Consider the following 19,428-nt stretch of genomic DNA (forward strand, 5'->3'; position numbering starts at 1 on the left):
CTGCTTGTTTATGTTGTTACTGCTGAAACCGTCTATACACCACTTGTGTCCGCAAACTTAAAAAAAATTGCTTTATCAGGCACAGATCAGTCACCCCATGTGCTGGGCCTCACCCCTTCATGAAATAAAACCACATGGACACCACACCCTCTTTAAGCTGTGCACCTCTTAATGGTTTGTGATATGATAGTATGATATTTAAACACCTCTCAGAGGTATGACACTACAGCATGTTGTCACTTACCCTGGCAAACTTCCTAAAATCACTGTTTTAAACACGTGCACTATTTAAACAAACCCAAAGACCTTGATGGGTTGTTCAGCTACACTATGTAGTAGGAAAGAGTCTAAAATTATAGTGAGCATAGGAGAACCGGATTTGGCTGAAGGTTCGTGCTCCGTAAGATCTCTGGCCCAGCATGTTAGCACCCGGTGAGCTCAGCCGATGTCCTTCCAGGAGGCATCGCTCCTGTTCACAGAGTCACACGTCAAAGCAGCTGGCTGAATCTATCTGTCAACGCTGATTCTTTTAACTTGACATGATGCTTGTCTAAAATCTACCAAGATGTTTCATTTACAGTTACAGAGCCATTCAGAACCATACAGCAGACATTAACTTTCAAAGTGAAATTAAGTCAATGAAGCTTGCGAAACAAAGAGGCATAAAGACATTTACCTTCATCCTGTCAGTTGCATTGCAAGAAATAATGTTGCACTTTCATTAATAAACACTCTTTTAAACACTAGTTTAATACACAAAGCTCAGAAAAGTTAATAAAGCTTGTTAAACTGCTTTTAAAAAGAACCCTTTTTATAAGCTATAAAAAGTAGTCTACATTTATAATGAGACACGCTTGTCTATGACGTCAGCACTCACCTGTGGCAGGTGTTTCTGGCACCCATTTGAGCGGGCCGATCTGACGCACCTGAAACGCTGTTTTCACCTCGTGACAACTGTGAGCGCGCGCGGCTGATAGCGTCGCGAGCTCCACCGCGAGCACCGCAATAATCCAGCTCACGTTCACGCGTGACATGACGGCATCTCAGTACAGAAATCCGCGCGGTGAATCGTTTAACGATAACGGTTCGGTCGCAAACTGCGGGATGAAAAGAAAGTGTGATCGCGCTGTGACTTCACATGCTGCACCGGCTGTCGTGAGTGCACGCGGACAGAGACGAGACAGACTGCTTTCCGTTCAACGAAAGAGTGTCACTCAATTCATTCGGCGTGTGGGATCATTCAGAAATCTCTCTCTCTCTCTTTCTCTCTCTCTCTCTCTCTCTCTCTCTCTCTCTCTCTCTCTCTCTCTCTCTCTCGAGACTCAGCCTTCAACACTTTTGTTAGGCTACTACAAAAATAGAAACTATACTGTGATAAAAGTTGGCACAATAAAAATTAATTTATGCAAGTTATATTAATTTTAAATGTTTATTAGTTTAATGTTTTGTAAGTGCATGAAGAGATGATATGGGCTGTGATTATACAGTTTCAGTGGTGCTGTGTACAGTATACTGTAAAAAAGTGCTATAGTTATGCAGCTGTTTCCCAGTAATTTACTGTAGATTTAAATTGATGTTATTTACTGGCAACATTTTGTTTAACATTAAATGAACATTAAATATTTACAAGTCTTTGTCTTTTACAGAATAAAACTAAAATAACAGCATCTTGCAAATCGTTCTGTAAACCAGAAATCCTCATCAACCTTTTCCTGTTTTTTACTTCAGATTGAGTTTCCCAGAATGCTTTGCATGACGCTGTCATTTTATAGTTTTATTTTGTAAAGACAAAGACTTGTTAATGTTCGATGTCATTTAACTTTCAACAAACTGCCAAAAAAGCTGTCATTATTACTGTAATTTCTCCAGAAATATTTAACAGTGAAAAACTCTAAAACTAGCTCTTAGCTGGTTTTGTTTAGTAGGGATGGCTGTTTTTTTTCAATGTGAATGATTTGAATGCACATGCTGACAACTTGCCAGATATTTTGGTTAGCGTGATATTTCTTTAAGACAATGTCTTGGTGAAGTTAATTTTTTTTTAAACCTTGGCTGAAGTCTTAGAAAAAATGTGGCCATGTCCTCAAGTAACATCATTAATAAATCCCTTGGAGAACATTGAGCGACGTACACTGGTCTCCAGATAACTTGGACAGTGGTGCAAACTGTTAATATGTTTGATGAGATGACAATTTTATTTTATACTTTTTGAAAAAAAAATAGGATTTCATTTCAAATGTTTCTTTTGCTTTGTGCTGATAAACCACAAATACAGAAAATCCCATTATATTTATGTATGAAATTTGCATAACGTTTTAACGAATTAAATGGATAAAAGATGGAAGTCCTCTACACTTTGAACTTGACATTTATTCCCTGGACTCAGCCTCTTCCCATTTCCCACCCTGGTTAAATGCATAAAGTATAAACAATAAAATGCATGCACAACAATATCAAATTGGTCTTTCAACCTGACTTGCTAAGACCAGCTAAAAATATCCCAAACCCCTCTAAAATCAGGTCTTAGGTAGTGGGTCTGTACAAAATAGATAGCATTGCAATATAACAATTAATATGCAACAATTAAATAATTTGATTATATATTAAAAATATCTAAAAAGCAAAACACTTCATGCACATTTGTAATTCTTCGTTTTCTTTATGCAAAGTTAACCAACATCGTTTTTCACAATAATCCTGCTCCGACGAAAATGAAAGCACCGGACATCGTAAACTTGACTTACCGGCTCGTAATTACGAACGAACCAGAAAGAGTTGGTTTGAATTCTCCACTATTGCTTAGCTGTTTTAGACATAAGTTGAAAATTCTGCCACCTTGTGTTAAGTCTTAGTTTTACACTACACGTTATAGAGTCAGCTCATATTCTGCTCAATGTAACTCATGCCTCTGCTTAGGCCTACTTATTTTATTAAGCTTATTTTTACTTTAACAAAATCAGACGGAGCAGTTAAAATAATTTGCTCTTTACGCTGTATATGTTTAGTTTTACTGATGAAGTGAGAAATCTCAATTCCATACTAAACTTAGACACTCATGTCCAGTGTTTAATCTCAGATCCAGTGTCAGGAAATAAGTAATACCCTGCTGACAGCCAAACTGGACCGCAGTCATACAACAAGCCAGATGTGGAGAAGCTATACTTTGCCAAACTATTTATCATTTACCAGTTTAGCTGCTCTTTTTCTCTATACACTGTAAAAAATAAATTGTTTCCAGGAAATTATTTTCCTGTTTGCCCCCCCCATATATATATATATATATATATATATATATATATATATATATATATATATATATATATATATATATATATATATATATAAATATACCAATATCTATGCAGGTGTCAATTCAATTATATTGACATAGTTTCACTGTTGAGCTCGTACCTAACATAAACCCAGGATAGAGAGGTTTAGTGAATGTGGTGTTGACTCTGTGGATGAGGGTCATTGTGTCAGAGACGCTGTAGAAAGACAAAATTCCTGCACTGTGATTCACATAAACTCCTATCCTACAAGAACTGGAGACCATTGGGAGATCTGTCTTTATCTTATTGTGCCAGAATGAACATTCAGAAGGAGAGAAGTCTAAACTCCAGGACTGATCATTATATCCAAATCCACACTCATCACCTCCTCCCTTCCTGCTGATGCTCTCATATGACACTGATATAAACACATCACCACTCCACTCAATCTCCCAGTAACCGCGTCCACATAAACTCTCTCTACACAACACCTGAGGACAACCATCAAATCTGTCTGGATGTTTAGGATACTTCTGATCTGTTACAGTCCAAGAAGCCGCTCTGTTCTCCTCAGATACGCCCATTTACTGTGTTTGGATCCAGAAAAAAAAGCCTGAAATCTGAGGAAAATAAATACATAATATTTTTATTGCATTAGTTTATAATATCTGTTTGCATCTAATCATGCTTCTATGATCATTCATTTGTTAATATGAGTTTAAAGGTCAGGTTAGTTTATATAGAGTATCTATACACTGATCAGTCACAACATTAAAACTTGAGAATGAAGTCAGGAGGGTGAACATTGACCAATATTTTGCAGAGTCCTGGCATTCATGTGGATTGTACTTTGTTGTGTTCATTACTTTTATAAGTCCCTTTGGATGAAAGTGTTTGCTAAATGTAATGTAATTTACTTTGACATGGACCATCTACCTAAAGATTGAAGCTACACACCTGTTAATGATAATGATGTTTCCTGATGACAGCAAGACTTACAAAAAGAACTACAATAATGGTGGACAATATGGTGGCAGATTGAATTGCAGTTCTTTGCATACATTAATACATGATGTATCGATCTCTAAATAAACTCATAATATGAATGGTTTATCTTCACAAATGTTTTGTTTCACTTTAAAAGACATTTATGACACTGCAGTCATATGGATTCAATTTATGGAGATCTAAAAATCAGACACAATTCAATGCATCACAAAGCTAAGAAGAGTCAGGATATTATTTAATATAACTCAGATTGTGTTCACCTGAAGAACTTGAAGTTTTTGTAATGAAGAGTCTATTTGAAATGAATATCAGATAATGTGTTATACAGTTGTGTATTATATGATCTGAATGTAATGAATGAGAAAATAATGAGAAAACAATAATAATAAAATGTGTCTTACACTGTAGGAACTCCGTTCTGATCTTGGGTTCTTTGGTGGAAATAATTTTAAACAATGAAACATTGTTGGAAAGAGGTCTTCGAGGGGGTAGTACCATTTCGTTGTTTTACAACGCTTTAGAACAGGTGAAAAGTCCATCTATGGAGAAAATTAAAGCTGCCTGGGAAGAGGAACTTGCAGTAGAAATTTCTAGTGAAATTTGGGAACAAAGTCTGGAACTGGTCCACAGATGTTCCGTTAATGCAAGACACTGTCTCATTCAATTTAAAGTGCTTCACAGGCTTCATTATTCCAAGTGTAAATTAAATAAAATTTTCCCAGATGTGTCGGTAGTATGTGACAAATGTCAAATTTTAGACGCTAACCTGTCACACAGCTATGCCATGTGTCCAAAATTACAAAGTTTCTGGATCAAAATTTTCCAGGTATTTTCAGATACCTTGGATACTCTTATTGAACCTGATCCTATATTAATTATATTTGGAATTTCAGAAGAATTTTTGAAACTTACTCGGGTACAACAACAGTTTGTTTCATATGGAATAATAACTGCTAAAAAACTTATTCTTTTGTTCTGGAAGAAAAAGGAAGTGCCAGCTCTTAAATTATGGTTGACAGAAATGTCAAGCACACTACATCTGGAGAGAATTAGATATATGCTAATGGATAAGACTTTGATATTTGGAAAAATTTGGTCCCCTTTTATTTCCTTTTTGCAATCTTGTGATTGATTAATTTGTTTACCAGGCCTACTTGACTTATTATTACCATTGGATAGCACTTAGGGGTTGTATTTTTTAGGTGGGGAGGGTAATTTTAGTTATATTTTCTGTTTAATAGTTATTTTGATGTCTTCTGTGTATGGGTTTTGTATTTTTTCTTTTAATGTGTATTTGTTAAATGTAAGCTTTGTTTGGCATAAAATGTAATCACAATGGACTGGCGGTTAAAATTCCTAATAAAAATATTTAACAACAAACAATGAAACTAAAGAAAATAAAGTGAGATCATCAGATTAAATCTCATATAAAATCATTATCATTTTAATCTGCTCTGTATTTCTTCTGTTATATTTGATGTTACTGTAGGACTCATTTCTGAGAGTAAATCACAGTCTTGGTTAGAGATGTTCTTTACCTTTATCAGATATCTTTTCAATCTCTTCTTTACAGAAATCCTCCATCTTTTCTTTCAGTTTAGTGACAGATTTCATCACATCATCAAAAGAGAGAAGAGAAGAGACAGTGATGTTGTCTGAAGATCCAGGAGATGAAAATGAGTTTCTTCGAAACACAAACCTACATCCCAGCTTACAGAGAAAAATTCTAAGAACGTTCCTTGAAAGTTCCCAAAACGTTCCGCCAACATAAAAAGTGTTCAGTATTTTTAATGTTCCAAGAACGTTTCTTGATTGTCTGAAGAGGAATTTACTGTTTTGCTTGTTATGTAAATGATAGAGAAACATTGCATTTTATTATTTTAAAACATTATTTCTGAATGTTTTGTTAAAAATATTGCTGTAGAAAACACAATGCACTTATTAGTTCATCTGTGAAGGTGCAAAGACAGCCAGCTCGGAAGGGCTCAAGACTGGAAGTTTATAGCAGATCTGAACCATAAGCTCTACTTCTCTTCTGAGATCACCACAACAAACCTCAGACCAGCCCTAGTGCTTTGGTCCTCCTCACTCCATATCATGCTCATTGTCACGCCCAAGGGGCTGGCTGCTAATAGGCTAAACCACGCCCCTTTTTAACTTCCACCTCGAGGAGGTCCCCAAAGCCAACCCAATGACTAGACAACAACGAGAGCAGGTAAATATTAAAACAATCTTTATTTATTAAATATTTAAAAGGGTGGGGAAATGGGGAAAGGGTAATTAAAACTAAATAGTCTCTGACTCCTCCCTCCAGGGAGACTGCTGCCACGGGCAGGCAGGGACAAGGGGCAACGGGGGTGCAGACCACCGTACACCGGGGGAAAGGAACGTCAGGCTCCAACGCCTGGTCCCTGCTATCCGTGGCGCCCTCCTTCTTCCTTCCTGGAGGCAGAGTAAATATCAATAGGACTGTTGAATGGACTTTTCGCTGTTTGCGTACCTTTCTCTGTTCAGCAGGGGGTCTTCGCCCCACGTGCCTTCACGTTTCTCTGTCGCATGTTCACTCTCTTTCTCTCTTTCTCTCCGCAGACAGCAGCTGGGACACAAGACACAGTTAGTTCAACTTGGCTTCCTCACCTCCTCGCTGGTTACAGCCTACAGTAAGTATAGGGTTCACACTGTTCGTTTCTCTGTTGTTCACTCTCTTTCTCTCTCTCTCTCCACAGACAGCAGCTGGGACACAAGACACAGTTAGTTCAACTTGGCTTCCTCACCTCTTCGCTGGTTACAGCCTACGGTAAGCAGGGGCGTTGCACAAGATCTCAGGCCCTATGCATTGGCAGTCTTGATGGGCCCCCATGCCCCACCCCCATAATATAGTCCAGACTTTTTAAGGGCCCTCTCTTCCTTTGGGGCCCTGGTAATCAGTACTGATTTTACCCCCAGTCCGACGCCCCTGACGGTAAGTATGAGGTTCACACTGTTCGTTTCTCTGGTATTCACTCTCTTTCTCTCTCTCTCCACAGACAGCAGCTGGGACACAAGACACAGTTAGTTCAACTTGGCTTCCTCACCTCCTCGCTGGTTACAGCCTACGGTAAGTATAGGGTTCACACTGTTCGTTTCTCTGTTGTTCACTCTCTTTCTCTCTCTCTCTCTCTCCACAGACAGCAGCTGGGACACAAGACACAGTTAGTTCAACTTGGCTTCCTCACCTCTTCGCTGGTTACAGCCTACGGTAAGTATGAGGTTCACACTGTTCGTTCCTCTGGTATTCACTCTCTTTCTCTCTCTCTCCACAGACAGCAGCTGGGACACAAGACACAGTTAATTCACTTGGCTTTCTCAACTCTTCGCTGGTTACAGCCTACGGTAAGTATGAGGTTCGCACTGTTCGTCTCTCTGGTATTCACTCTCTTTCTCTCTCTCTCCACAGACAGCAGCTGGGTGCGGTGCCCTCCTGTTTCGGTAACTCATAGACTTGGGGGTTATTTAAGTTGGATAAGGTAAGTACGGCGGACTTACTAATCGTGGTTTCCTCTCAATAGGTCAGATCCACAGGTAGGTTTCTGGCGACGTCGGGGACGAACCCTCACGACGAGCTCGTTGGTCACAGGGGGTGGACATGTCACGTCGTCTCACCAGGCCGAGCGCTGCCCTTCTCTGTCTGCCGTCTCGGCGATCGTATCCCGAGCAGGGGCGCCCCTTTGTAGAGACCCGGGATGGCGGAGTGCCTACACCTCACTCTCTGCAACAATAAATATTGGGTAGATCAACGCATCAACAATAATGACCTTTAATTGTACTCACACATTCACCGATCATTCAGCCCTTCACTGCCGTTTCTCCAGAAATACCCCAACGTCTGGACGGGAAATCGTTTCCGTAGCACCGCTTCGCTATGTAGACCTAAAGCGTGTTCACAGCATAAATTCTGATATTCTCTGCTAAGACCAGCAACTTCTTCGTCTTCCTTTGACAAAGTGTAGAAGGCGGGGGTTTGTCTGACAAGACACACAGCAATACACAGCAGTACACAGCAGTCCACAGAACCACGTCAAAAGTGTAAGTTTCCACGACACAAAGACTATTCGGTCTAGCTGATGGTCTTGTCGCTGTGTTTAGCTTCCGTCGGATGTTTCCTCGGCTCACCCACCACGCTATCTCAGGGGTAGGGCCGCCCTCCTTCTCCTGGAGGTATCCACTGAAAATACAGGTTAGTGTACAAAGCGTCTTCACCAAATGTTATACTCACAGGCACCGTAAACGATAAATGTCACTGTCCTTTGCTTCCGATCCACACAACAGGCAAACATCAATCCTGCAAAGCAGGGCGTCTCTCCAGCGTTTACACAAACCACTTGCAGGTCTGTACTCACATATACTCCGTTTTCTTCGTACGTTATGGCTGTGCTTACGATTTCTTCCGTTCGTTTTCCAACCTTTAAGGTTCACAACATCTCTCCAACTACACTGCTTCAGCCTGAGAAAGAGAGCCGGACCGCTACCAGCAACGCACCCGATGAGTACACACAACACTGCAGTACAATGTCAACAACCAGCCTCCAACTGTGATTTAACTGTTCTTTATATACTGGCCTGCCCGCCGTGTCCTCCAATCATCGCCGCTCCGTTAACTAGGCACAGCTGCGTCTAATTCCGCCGATTTCCCTCTCGCGGCTCTACCGGAAGTTCCGGTGTTTTTCCTTACTGGCCCGGGTGGGAAACACTTCCGGGCGGAACCAAACTTCCTTAACTTTGGTTCCGCCCCTAAAGATCGTCACCTTGTGACACTCATCATAGAGCTTATGTTCCCTGTGAGGCTGCTGTAGAGGCATTTGAACGCAAGAGCATTAAGTACAATGAGTTGGCAGCTGATGCTGAGCAACGTGGATGGAAAGCCAAGGTTTGCCTAGTGGAATTCAGTTGCAGAGGCTTCATGGGCAAGTCAACCTTCAGGCTGCTTAAAGAATTGGGTGCACGACCAAATCCTATGCCAAACCATTAAATCCCTATCAGGTGCAGCAGAAGAAGCAAGTTGTTGGCTATGGGTGAAAAGGGGAGACTCCATCTGGGCCCCTAATAACCCGTTGCACGTAAGGGGTAAAAGCTGAGGGGGGCACACTTGGGACACCAGGTTCTGCCGATGAGCCCTCTGGAGGTGTCGTGAGCCTATCATTGAAACACCAAAAATGATCACCCCAATGAAGCAAAAAAAGATTCTCAGCCCACTCAGCCACTACTACAGTGAGGAAATCACTGATGAAGTTATCGTCACTATTCATACCTCAGGTCTTAAATTTAAGAGATTGTTTCATCTAGTCCTAAAACATAACTGATTAGGTTTAGATGTTGATGTTTTGTTTAATTTAAAGTAATCATTAGTGGGCGGCATGGTGGCTCAGTGGGTAGCACTGTTGCCTCACAGCAAGAAGGTCCCTAGTTTGAGCCCCGGCTAGGGCAGGTGGCCTTTCTGTGTGGAGTTTGCATGTTCTCCCTCTGTCAGCATGGGTTAACTCCGGGTACTCTGGTTTCCTCCCACAGGACAAAAACATTCAAGTTAGGCAGATTGGAGATGCCAAATTGTCCCTGCCCCAACCTGTGTATGGATCAACCTGTCTGATTAAAACTTTGTGTATGGATTAACTTGTCTCGCCATGAATATAGCCATTGATGCTGGAATGGCAAAAAGAAAGAAGAAGAAGAAGAAATTAATCATTAGGGCCGATTCACACCGGCCGCGCGGCGTGTGCGTCTCAGCTGCGCGGCGTGTCCGTTTTTATTTAGGCTCCCATGTCAGCAGGTTTGACAGTTCACACCGCCTAGGAATAGGACAGACGCCTATTTTTCACGCCACCACAAGCGTCTTGGAAGCTTTTCCAGGCAAAATATATGTCACCTATAGCAACAGCAGCGCGTCAGCACTGCGTCAGGCATACTTCTGGTATGTACAGACACAGAAAACGTAACGCAGCCGCCACGCAACTGACACGCAACAGATACACCACGCAGCCGGTGTGAATCGGCCCTTATGTTGATCAGTGTTTGTTTTATTTGGACTCTTGATCCTTGACATTTTGTTTGCTAGTTTTTCCCTGGTTGCATTAACATTGTGTGTATAAAACACCACTTTTATGGTAATGTAAAGTTAATAGTGCAATTCTGTGGTGGTTGGTCCATATTGGTAAAGAGCAGTTTGTCATTAAGGATTTTTAGAAACTATACAAAGTTAATGAAAGCAGGAAAAAATATAGCTGCAAGCAGCAATGCCGGGGTCAAGCCGAAAAGGGCACAGAAGGATGTAAAATTGAGATCGGATAAGCAGATTGAAGAACCTAGGTAAACCTAATAATTTTGGATTAAAAAACTAAACGTTATCAACAAAAATCATCTAAGTTCTTGTCTACTGCAATCATCCTTCTGTTATTGACAATCATGGAACATTAGAGCACTGAAGGACATGTGAGTGGTGTTTGCAGTGGCAAAACATGGGTCACATCATGTTACAACAAGTTTAATTAGTCAAAAGAGACCATCCCCGTGTCTTTACAATGTTCTGATGCAGAGATATAGCTTTTGCAAAAACGGTTAATAAGGTATTCTCAATGGTTGCTAAGGAGTGAATTGGCAACCACCAGTGATTATAGTCAAAGCCATGAAAGGAATAATCCATGATGACTCAGTTTTAGATGTGTTGTTGCAGTAGTTTTAGGCAAAAATAAAAATGTTCTCTCTCAAAACCAGTAGGTGGCGCAATGACAAAATTGTGCATGCAACATCAGGTCATGATTGTGTTACATCTAGCTAGTATTATGTCTATACACTTTAGTTTAGTTAAGAAACAGTTGTATGACCATAGGGCTGGCTTGTTATCAAAGGTTTTGTTAAATTATAAGGCCATCTAGTGGTGCAAGCATACAATTTTTTTTGTGTAGCCTCAGAATGTGCTCATGCATCAGCGTATCAATTCTGGTGAAAAAATATATTTTCGTTACGAAGTTACAACCATTTATGTGTAAAAAACACAAAATTTGGAGGTAATTTTTAGTTTTTTGCAATTTTCGGCCATTTCTGATGAAAATTTTAATATAATGCCAATAGAACTTTTTGTTCAGAAGCTAAGGTAAGTTTCTTCCTATGGTGTTTTCGAGTCGATCGGAAAAACCCTCGCGGAGATATTCACGCGTGTTTTTTAAGCGCTATTTTGCTGCGCAGGGTTAACCGTAAGGCGAATTCTGGCATGTTTGGTATCGTTGGACTCGGCAACTATTCAGAACTCCAAAGAAACAAGTCCCGTGAAAATACGTCAATCGGAGCCAAAGTTATAGGCGTGTAAAACATAAGTCTGACCACTAGGTGGCGCTGTGACGAAACTCTGCATGCACCCATAGTTCCAGACTGGCATCACAAGTTCCAAGTATCGTGTCAATAGTCTTAAATTTGCCGAAAATACAGCCTAAAACCTGTTTTTTTGCGTTGTACGTAAAGTTTATTGACGCGCTATACGACAACGCATTGGTTTATCAAAATTATTTTAATAACTTTTTGCCGTGAGTGTCTCTAGATGCTGCATACCGATTTTCGTGGCAATCGGGCAAAACCCCTAGGAAGAGTTCGCAAAAGTAGGTTTTACGAATAATTCAAAATGGCGGAAAAATTTCATTTCTGGGCCTTACGGGTCAGAAGTTATAAGCAAAAACGTAAGTGCAAATTTGGACTGTTGGTGGCGCTAGCGGGTTTGAGATAGACACTCCAAATTTGCTGTGGATATTAGGTGGACTGTCCTCTATCAGTGTGCCAAATTTCATAACTTTCCTACGTACGGTTCTATGGGCTGCCATAGACCGCAAGGGGATAGGAATAATAATAATTATTATAAAAAGAAAACTAACGGATACAATAGGGGTCTTCGCCCATTCTGGGCTTGACCCCTAACTAGCAAGCAAAAAGTCAAGGGTCAAGAGTCCAACTAAAACAAACACTGATCACCATAATGCTGACTTGACCACAAACAAAACATTAACATCTAAACCTAATAAGTAAATTGTGTTTTCTACAGCAATATTTTAACCAAACATCCAGAAATAATGTTTTATAAAAAAAAAATTATAAAATGCAAAGTGTCTCTGTCATTTACATAACAAGCAAAAAGTAAATATTGAAAACATTTGTTTTAAACATTGTGTGAACATTAAAACATGACACTGTCATAACGTTTAAAAATGGTAGAATGTAACATTTCTCTAACGTTCAGACAACCCAGAAAATTGAAATTGGGAAAAAGTGGGAGGGTAGAAATATAAAGTCATTACTGTTACAGATCTTGACAAGTATCAATTTGCATAAGTGAGTATAATAGTGTTTTTTGTTCTGTTTTTTGTTAAAAGGACTGAGGGTGGATGGAGGAGCTAAACACGCAGCGTCGGATGAAACTCTATGAAGAATCTAAACGGATATACCGGATTAATAGAAGGGCCCACGCACTTAATATGTAATAGTAGTAATGTAATAGATATTATAAATGTATCTATAAAAGAGTTACCAATAAAATAAAGTTACGGCTTGTTTCTGCAATTTCTGCTGTCCTTTCATAATTAGTCTCATAATAGGGCTGGGCGATATATTGGAGGAGATTGTCATGGCATCTCATCAGTAAAGCCGGCATTTACTACACAGAGCCGTAGTTCACTGACAAGCTAGGCAATATCGTGTTCATTATCGCACACGATTCTTCCTCGATAATGAATGCGAAATTGCCCCGATTGTCAGTGAACTACGGCTTTGTGTGGTAAATGCCACTCTATCGCAAAACAGGTGGTGCCGATTTAATCACAAAACCAGCTATATTGATGAGATGCGCATGACAATCCCCTCCGATATATCGCCCAGCTCTACCTCAGGACTGGAGTCATGATCAGAGAGGCTCGGGGTGCGGAGCAAAGCAGGAGTATAAACAAAGGCTGCGTCTGAAACCGCCTACGTCCATACTATATAGTAGATGAAAGCACTAGGCGAGGCAAGTAGTATGTCCAAATTCATAGTATTCTAAAAACAGCAGGCAAAAAGTACTTTCGGCAAGATCCCGAAGTGTTCATTTGATGGACCCTTTACTATCCCATGAGCCCCCATGAGGGGAATTATCCAACAAAAAAGACCAGCTAACCCACCAGCTTGACCAGCTTTGCCAGGCTGGGAGGTCCAGCTCAGATCAGCTCCTGCCACTTTAAACCAGCTAAAACCAGCTACCAGCTTATGCTGGTCTTTGCTGGAATTTTCAGTAGGAAGGTCTCTGACTAAATACTGATAATAGTGGTCAAAAGCAAACGTAATAACTCTGTATTATTAACTTGCAGACAAAGATTTTAGATAGCTAGGCTGGCATGTATTTTTGGTGCGAAATGGGTGTGGTAGGGCGCCCAACCTCATATTCTTTCAAAAGGGGCCCAAAATTGCTAGTGGTCCCTCAATGTAGGCACCATATGGGCTTGAAGTATGGGCCCTAAGTGGGTTTGACTGACCTAGCCCACATGAACCTTATGAAAAAACTGAAGCCAATGTCCGGTTATGTCCGATTCGTGAACGAATCATTCTTTTGAACCAGTTCTTTTCAGTGAACGTGTTGAATCAGTAAACCAAATGGACTAAAAGATTTTGTGTCTTGGGACAGCAATGATTAACAAGTTACTCACTTTCAGATGTGCTCGTCAGTCATTCTGATTCAAAATCAGAGAGATTAATGTGTATCTAATGTTTCAACTCTTCATAAGAGCTCTCCCCAATAGTACACTGACTAAACCGAGACCTGGTGAACTTCGATGATACTGAGCATGCGCAGCACACATACAGTTACTGGAATTCCAGAGTCACCAATTCAGTGAATCAACGGTTTCTACAGATGCGTCAGACTTGATGAGCCGTTAATACCACATGAAACTACGATTCTCAAGTAAGGAACAAATTACATTTATGGAGGCAGTAGTACACTGATTCAAGAATGGTTGAGAATCAAAGAACTGTGGATACTGTGCTTATACTAACATGTATGAACTGATAAGATGATTGACAGTAACTTTATTTAATATTACCATAAAACGTACTGCAAATGTGGTACAGCTATTTATAATAAACAGCGTTTTACTAAATGTGTTTAATGTTAGGTATGCGCAACTTGTGTGTGCAGACTATATTTAAATTTGTTATGAGCTTAATCATTATTTCTGTTTAAAGTTACTGAAGGTTTTTTTAGTTGCACAACTAAATAATGATAGATGATTTAGCAGAATAGGCTAATCAACCATACACGACTTTACTTAAACATGTTTTACTTTATTTTACCCTCCTAGATGATAGAATTAGCTTTGAATAACATCATTACCTAGTTAGGACGTTGAAGAACTGGTTGAATCGTTTTTTTGAACCGGTTCTTTAGAACGAACAATCCGAAAGGGCCGGTTCACGAAAAAGATTCGGACCTCCCAACACTAAAGCCAAGTATGGGTGTGGTTGGGTTGAAAAGTGATTAAGTTATAAAGAGATGAATAAGTTTCATAGGTGCATTTGTTCATACCTGTTTCTCAGTTCTCTCTGCTGCAGCTGATACATGTCGTGATTTTTATGTTCATCCACCAAACAAAGCAAATAAATACATCTCTGATCAGTGCGGCAGTAAACCTCGATGAGTTTGTCATGTTGAGAGCAGATCATCTCCTGAAGTCTTCTAGTTGCATCAGTTAATGTAACCCTATTCACGTATGGACCAACATGAAAATGTCACGGTTTTGCCGCGTTTGAACGTGAGCATGTCAAGTTTTCTGTTTGTGTCACTTTCACGTTTTGGTTACTCAACTTTTTTGTCCTATTTTCAAACCATTTTCGCTTCGTTTTAGGGTTAGATTTGGTGCTTGTGTTATATGTCACTTTAAGTATTTGTCACTTTAAGTATTGGTTTATAAAAAGAAAAGATACAAGACTTGTTCTTTTATATTTTCTAAACTTTAACCAATTGTCACCTGACGTTGGGGTTAGAGTTTGTTTAGGTAAGGATGTCATTTTATGTAAATCTAACCCTAAACCGAAGCAACAATGGTAAGAAATTAGGACAAAAAAGTTGAGTAACCAAAACGTGAAAATGACACAAACAGAAAACGTGACATGCTCACGTTCAGGCGCGGCGAGACGTGTCATTTTCGCGTTGGTCCATACGTGAAGTGGTCACGTATTTGCGTGATATTGGGTTGAATAACAGAACCAGACAGGAAACATTGGAAGTGGATGGGACACCGAAACTTAGTGTTTCTTAACTGTATTTGCGCAGTCTGTTAATATGGCGGAAGCGAGTATTTCAGTGGTCCAGGATCAGTTCATCTGTTGAATCTGTCTTGATTTACTGACGGATCCAGTGACCATTCCCTGTGGACACAGTTACTGTATGAGCTGTATTACAAACTGCTGGAATCAAGATGATCAGAAGAGAAACTACAGCTGCCCTCAATGCAGACAGACCTTCAATACAAGACCTGATTTAAATAAAAATGTGGTGCTTGCTGAGACTTTGGAGAATCTAAAGACCACCGAGGTTTGTAGTGGATCTAAAGATGTGGGGTACATTTGCACTGGAAGAAAACGCAAAGCTGTTAAGTCCTGTCTGATGTGTCTTGAATCTTACTGTCAAACTCACTTTGAACAACATGAAGCTTTTCACCCCAGTAAGCGGCACAAATTAACCAACCTTTGAGAATCGTGTGCAAAATGATTTATTTGTCATTCACTAAATGTCCACTAGGTGTCAGACTTGCACTGAAACTCTGAGATCACTCTTAAAATGATTTGACTGCCCATCTACTTACCCTTTGTGTTGAAAGAGATTGGGTTGAATAGAGATTATTGAAAGAGTTGAGAGATTTTTTTACTTTGTTTTTAAAAATATAGAGCTAGGTTTTATACTAATAACTCACTTACCTTCATGCTAAACCAAAGTTTATAATTGAATCAGAGAGTCAAAGGTGAAGATTTCTTTATTGAGTCACATACAAGGGAAAACAATAAATAAAATTTAACTTTAAGCATTTGTTTGTTTACAATTCATTTTCAGTGCTTTCACTTAAGTATAATGCAATTATATTCAAATCAGATAGATTTGTTAAGATACTGAACTCCCAGACAGCACACATACATCTGGCCGACGTCGTCCAGATTTTCTAAGTTCCATCGGCAAGATGTCGCTCAGGGAGTGTTTGCTAATTGGGAAGATGTTGTCTAGATGTCGGCATCTCGTCGCAAATGCCCTCGTGCCCATGTTTAAACGATGCAATTTCAGCCGCTCTGAGCGGGCTCGGGCACTTATTTATTAATTTAAACCTTTATTCATTCACACTTATCCAGAATAATGCTTCTGTGCAATAACAACTAAAAACAAGTACACCACTCTCAATAACCGTTGCAAATTTATTTATTTGACAAATATAACACATAAACAACTTGGATAAATCAGTAACAGAATATTTAGATGTATCACACATAAATATAAATTACATATTCTGTAACTATTATACACTGCTATACTACTACTGTTTAAACGTTTTGAAACACTTAACCAAAATATTTCTTATACTGTTCAAAATGGTTTACTGTTAAGGTAAAGAAAAAAATTAAATTACGTTTGTGGACAAAAATATAGTGCCAACATATAAATGTATTTCAATATAAAACTAACATTGCATTTTTTTTATTATTTACTTGGACAAAATGATAAAATAAGCAAGCGATTCAAGCCCATAATACATGGACATTTCTTTAACATTGTTTAAAAATATCTCAGGTTGAGATTTCAAAAAATTACTGAAAAAACCCAAGGGTATATATTTCAAATTCTAGGCAAAGGGTGGCTGCATTTGAAATGATAAAATATTACAATTTGGATTTCAGAAGTTTTAGTCTCAGGATAATTTACATATGTTAAATGGGACATGGCCTGTGAAAACCCAGTAAAGAATTTCTTTGTGATTTACTGTTTTCTACATAAATCATCCTACACAGAAAACATTCTGTAAAAATATAATCTTGATATCTTCAATATCGACTGAGTAAGGTCATGCCAAAGACTGAACTGAATGTTAGATCAGTGAAATCAAACTTTAGATGTCATTAGACATTAAGAGAGTAGCCTGGATTTCATTTACAAGGTCACATATTTTTGTGTCTTAGAAATATATTGTAAATAATAATGTGCATGTACATAACAAAAAAATGTAATCATAAAACATTCTCGTCAGGTCTTCTGTCTTTGTTTCCTACACTCGTCTCTGCAAGCAGCACCTTTAAACCTTAGAGGTTTCTCTTTGTTGCCTTTGTTTCCTGTCCCGAACTATTCCCGAAATTGAAACATCCAAAATTTTTAATTAATCATACGATCACATTTTTATATTTAAATTTAGGTCCCTATGGCAAACATGAACAATCATGTATATTGGATAGACAATCATAAAGGTCCACAAGGCATACAGTACTTTATGCAAGCACATAAAACATCTGGTCTTATATGTTTGCTGCATTCCTGAATTTGTCTGGCTGTGCATTATAAACAGTATTAATTCTTCTTTGCATCCTCAGTTATACAGTTATTATATAAATGAGTGCTATAGGAGGAATTAATGCAAATGTCTTGAAAATTATACATTTGATTGTTAGAGTTATCTTAAGGTAACAGTCACCCACTTGCTTACCACCAAACTGTGTTGAACAAGTGCTTGCATCGGTGTTCGTGTAATTGAATAAAGTATAACCTCATTCACACAGCACTTTGGTCCCAGAAAATATCCGTAAAATTGGCAGACAGGCATTTGTGTGAACGCAAACATGTCTTGTAGATGTTCTGGCATTGTTCCAGTAAAGATGACCTAGTAACATACCTGGAAAGCCCTCTGTGTGAATGAGACACAGAAAGAATGGTGTAGGGGACGTGTGGTAGTGAGCTACATAAAGTTATGGTTCAGCTCTTTAAAGGAGGGATTTAAATACAGATTAACATTCACAACGCTAAAGGTCGGCAAACTGGACTGAAGCAGAGATCAGGGAGCTCGTCACTATCCGCGCTGAAGCAGAGATCATTTAGCAGAATAAAAGTTCTAGCATGTCAGTCGCTCACATGAGCTTACACGATATATCATTCAGCTTTTTAAAATGGGGGTTTAAATGAACATTTACATTCATATTCACAATGAGAAATGTCTGCAAACTGGACTAGGACAGAGTTCAGGGAGTTTCAAATATCCACTTTGAAATTGGGTTAATTCATGTGCATACTAGAACAGCGCATCATGCACTCCATTATAGTCTTATCATAAACAGAAATGCAATCTTCTGCAGAGAGAAATATCCAATAATAACAAACCTTCAGACACTGTGGATAAAACCTATCAAGTGAAGGACTTTAAACACATCATGTGTCTTTACCGCATAAACACAGATTCGGGAAAATCATTGGCAGTGTGAATGAACCAAAAATCAAAGGGTTCATGTTAAATCATGCTAGCTTCATGCTAAATCTTACTAACTTCATGTTAGCTTCATGTTTAATCATGCTAACTTCATGCTAAATCATGTTAAAATCATGTTAGCTTCATGCTTAATCATACTAGCTTCATGCTAACATCATGTTAAATCATGCTAGCTTAATGTTAACTCATGCTAGCTTCATGTTAAATCATGTTAGCTTTATGCTAAATCATGCTAGTGTCATGCTAGCTTCATGTTAAATCCTGCTAGCTTCATGCTAAATCATGCTAACTTCATGTTAGCTTCATGCTAAATCATGCTAGCTTCATGTTAAATCATGCTAGCTTTATGCTAAATCATGTTAACCTCATGCAAGCTTCATGTTAAATCCTGCTAGCTTCATGCTAAATCATGTCAGTGTCATGCTAGCTTCATGCTAAATCATGCTAATTTCATGCAAAATCATGCTATTGTCATGTTAGTTTCATGCTAAATCATGCTAGCCTCATTTTAAATCATGTTAGCTACTTGCTAAATCATGCTACCCTCATGCTAAATCATGTTAGCTAGTTGCTAAATCATGCTAGCTTTATCCTTAATCATGCTTGCTTTATGCTAAATCATGCTTGCTTTATGCTAAATCATGCTTACTTCA

The 19,428-nt window shown here is 39.0% G+C and overlaps 1 protein-coding gene across 3 annotated transcripts in view; it reads right to left on the reverse strand.

The window, feature by feature from the left end:
• LOC141349056 (glypican-5-like) overlaps positions 1 to 1,251 on the reverse strand; it is a 189,522-nt gene extending 188,271 nt beyond the window's left edge. For 2 of the 3 annotated variants that reach the window (XM_073857318.1, XM_073857307.1), the window contains exon 1: positions 878 to 1,248. In XM_073857318.1, coding sequence (XP_073713419.1) covers positions 878 to 1,034 — 157 coding nt within the window. In that variant the 5' untranslated portion in view covers positions 1,035 to 1,248. Of the gene's footprint in view, positions 1 to 877 lie in introns of all 3 variants that reach the window. The other variant, XM_073857313.1, reaches the window with a different exon arrangement.
• Between the last annotated feature and the right edge of the window lie 18,177 nt (positions 1,252 to 19,428).

The sequence above is a fragment of the Misgurnus anguillicaudatus genome, chromosome 2 (genome assembly GCF_027580225.2).
Source record: "Misgurnus anguillicaudatus chromosome 2, ASM2758022v2, whole genome shotgun sequence".
Lineage (NCBI taxonomy): Eukaryota > Metazoa > Chordata > Actinopteri > Cypriniformes > Cobitidae > Misgurnus > Misgurnus anguillicaudatus.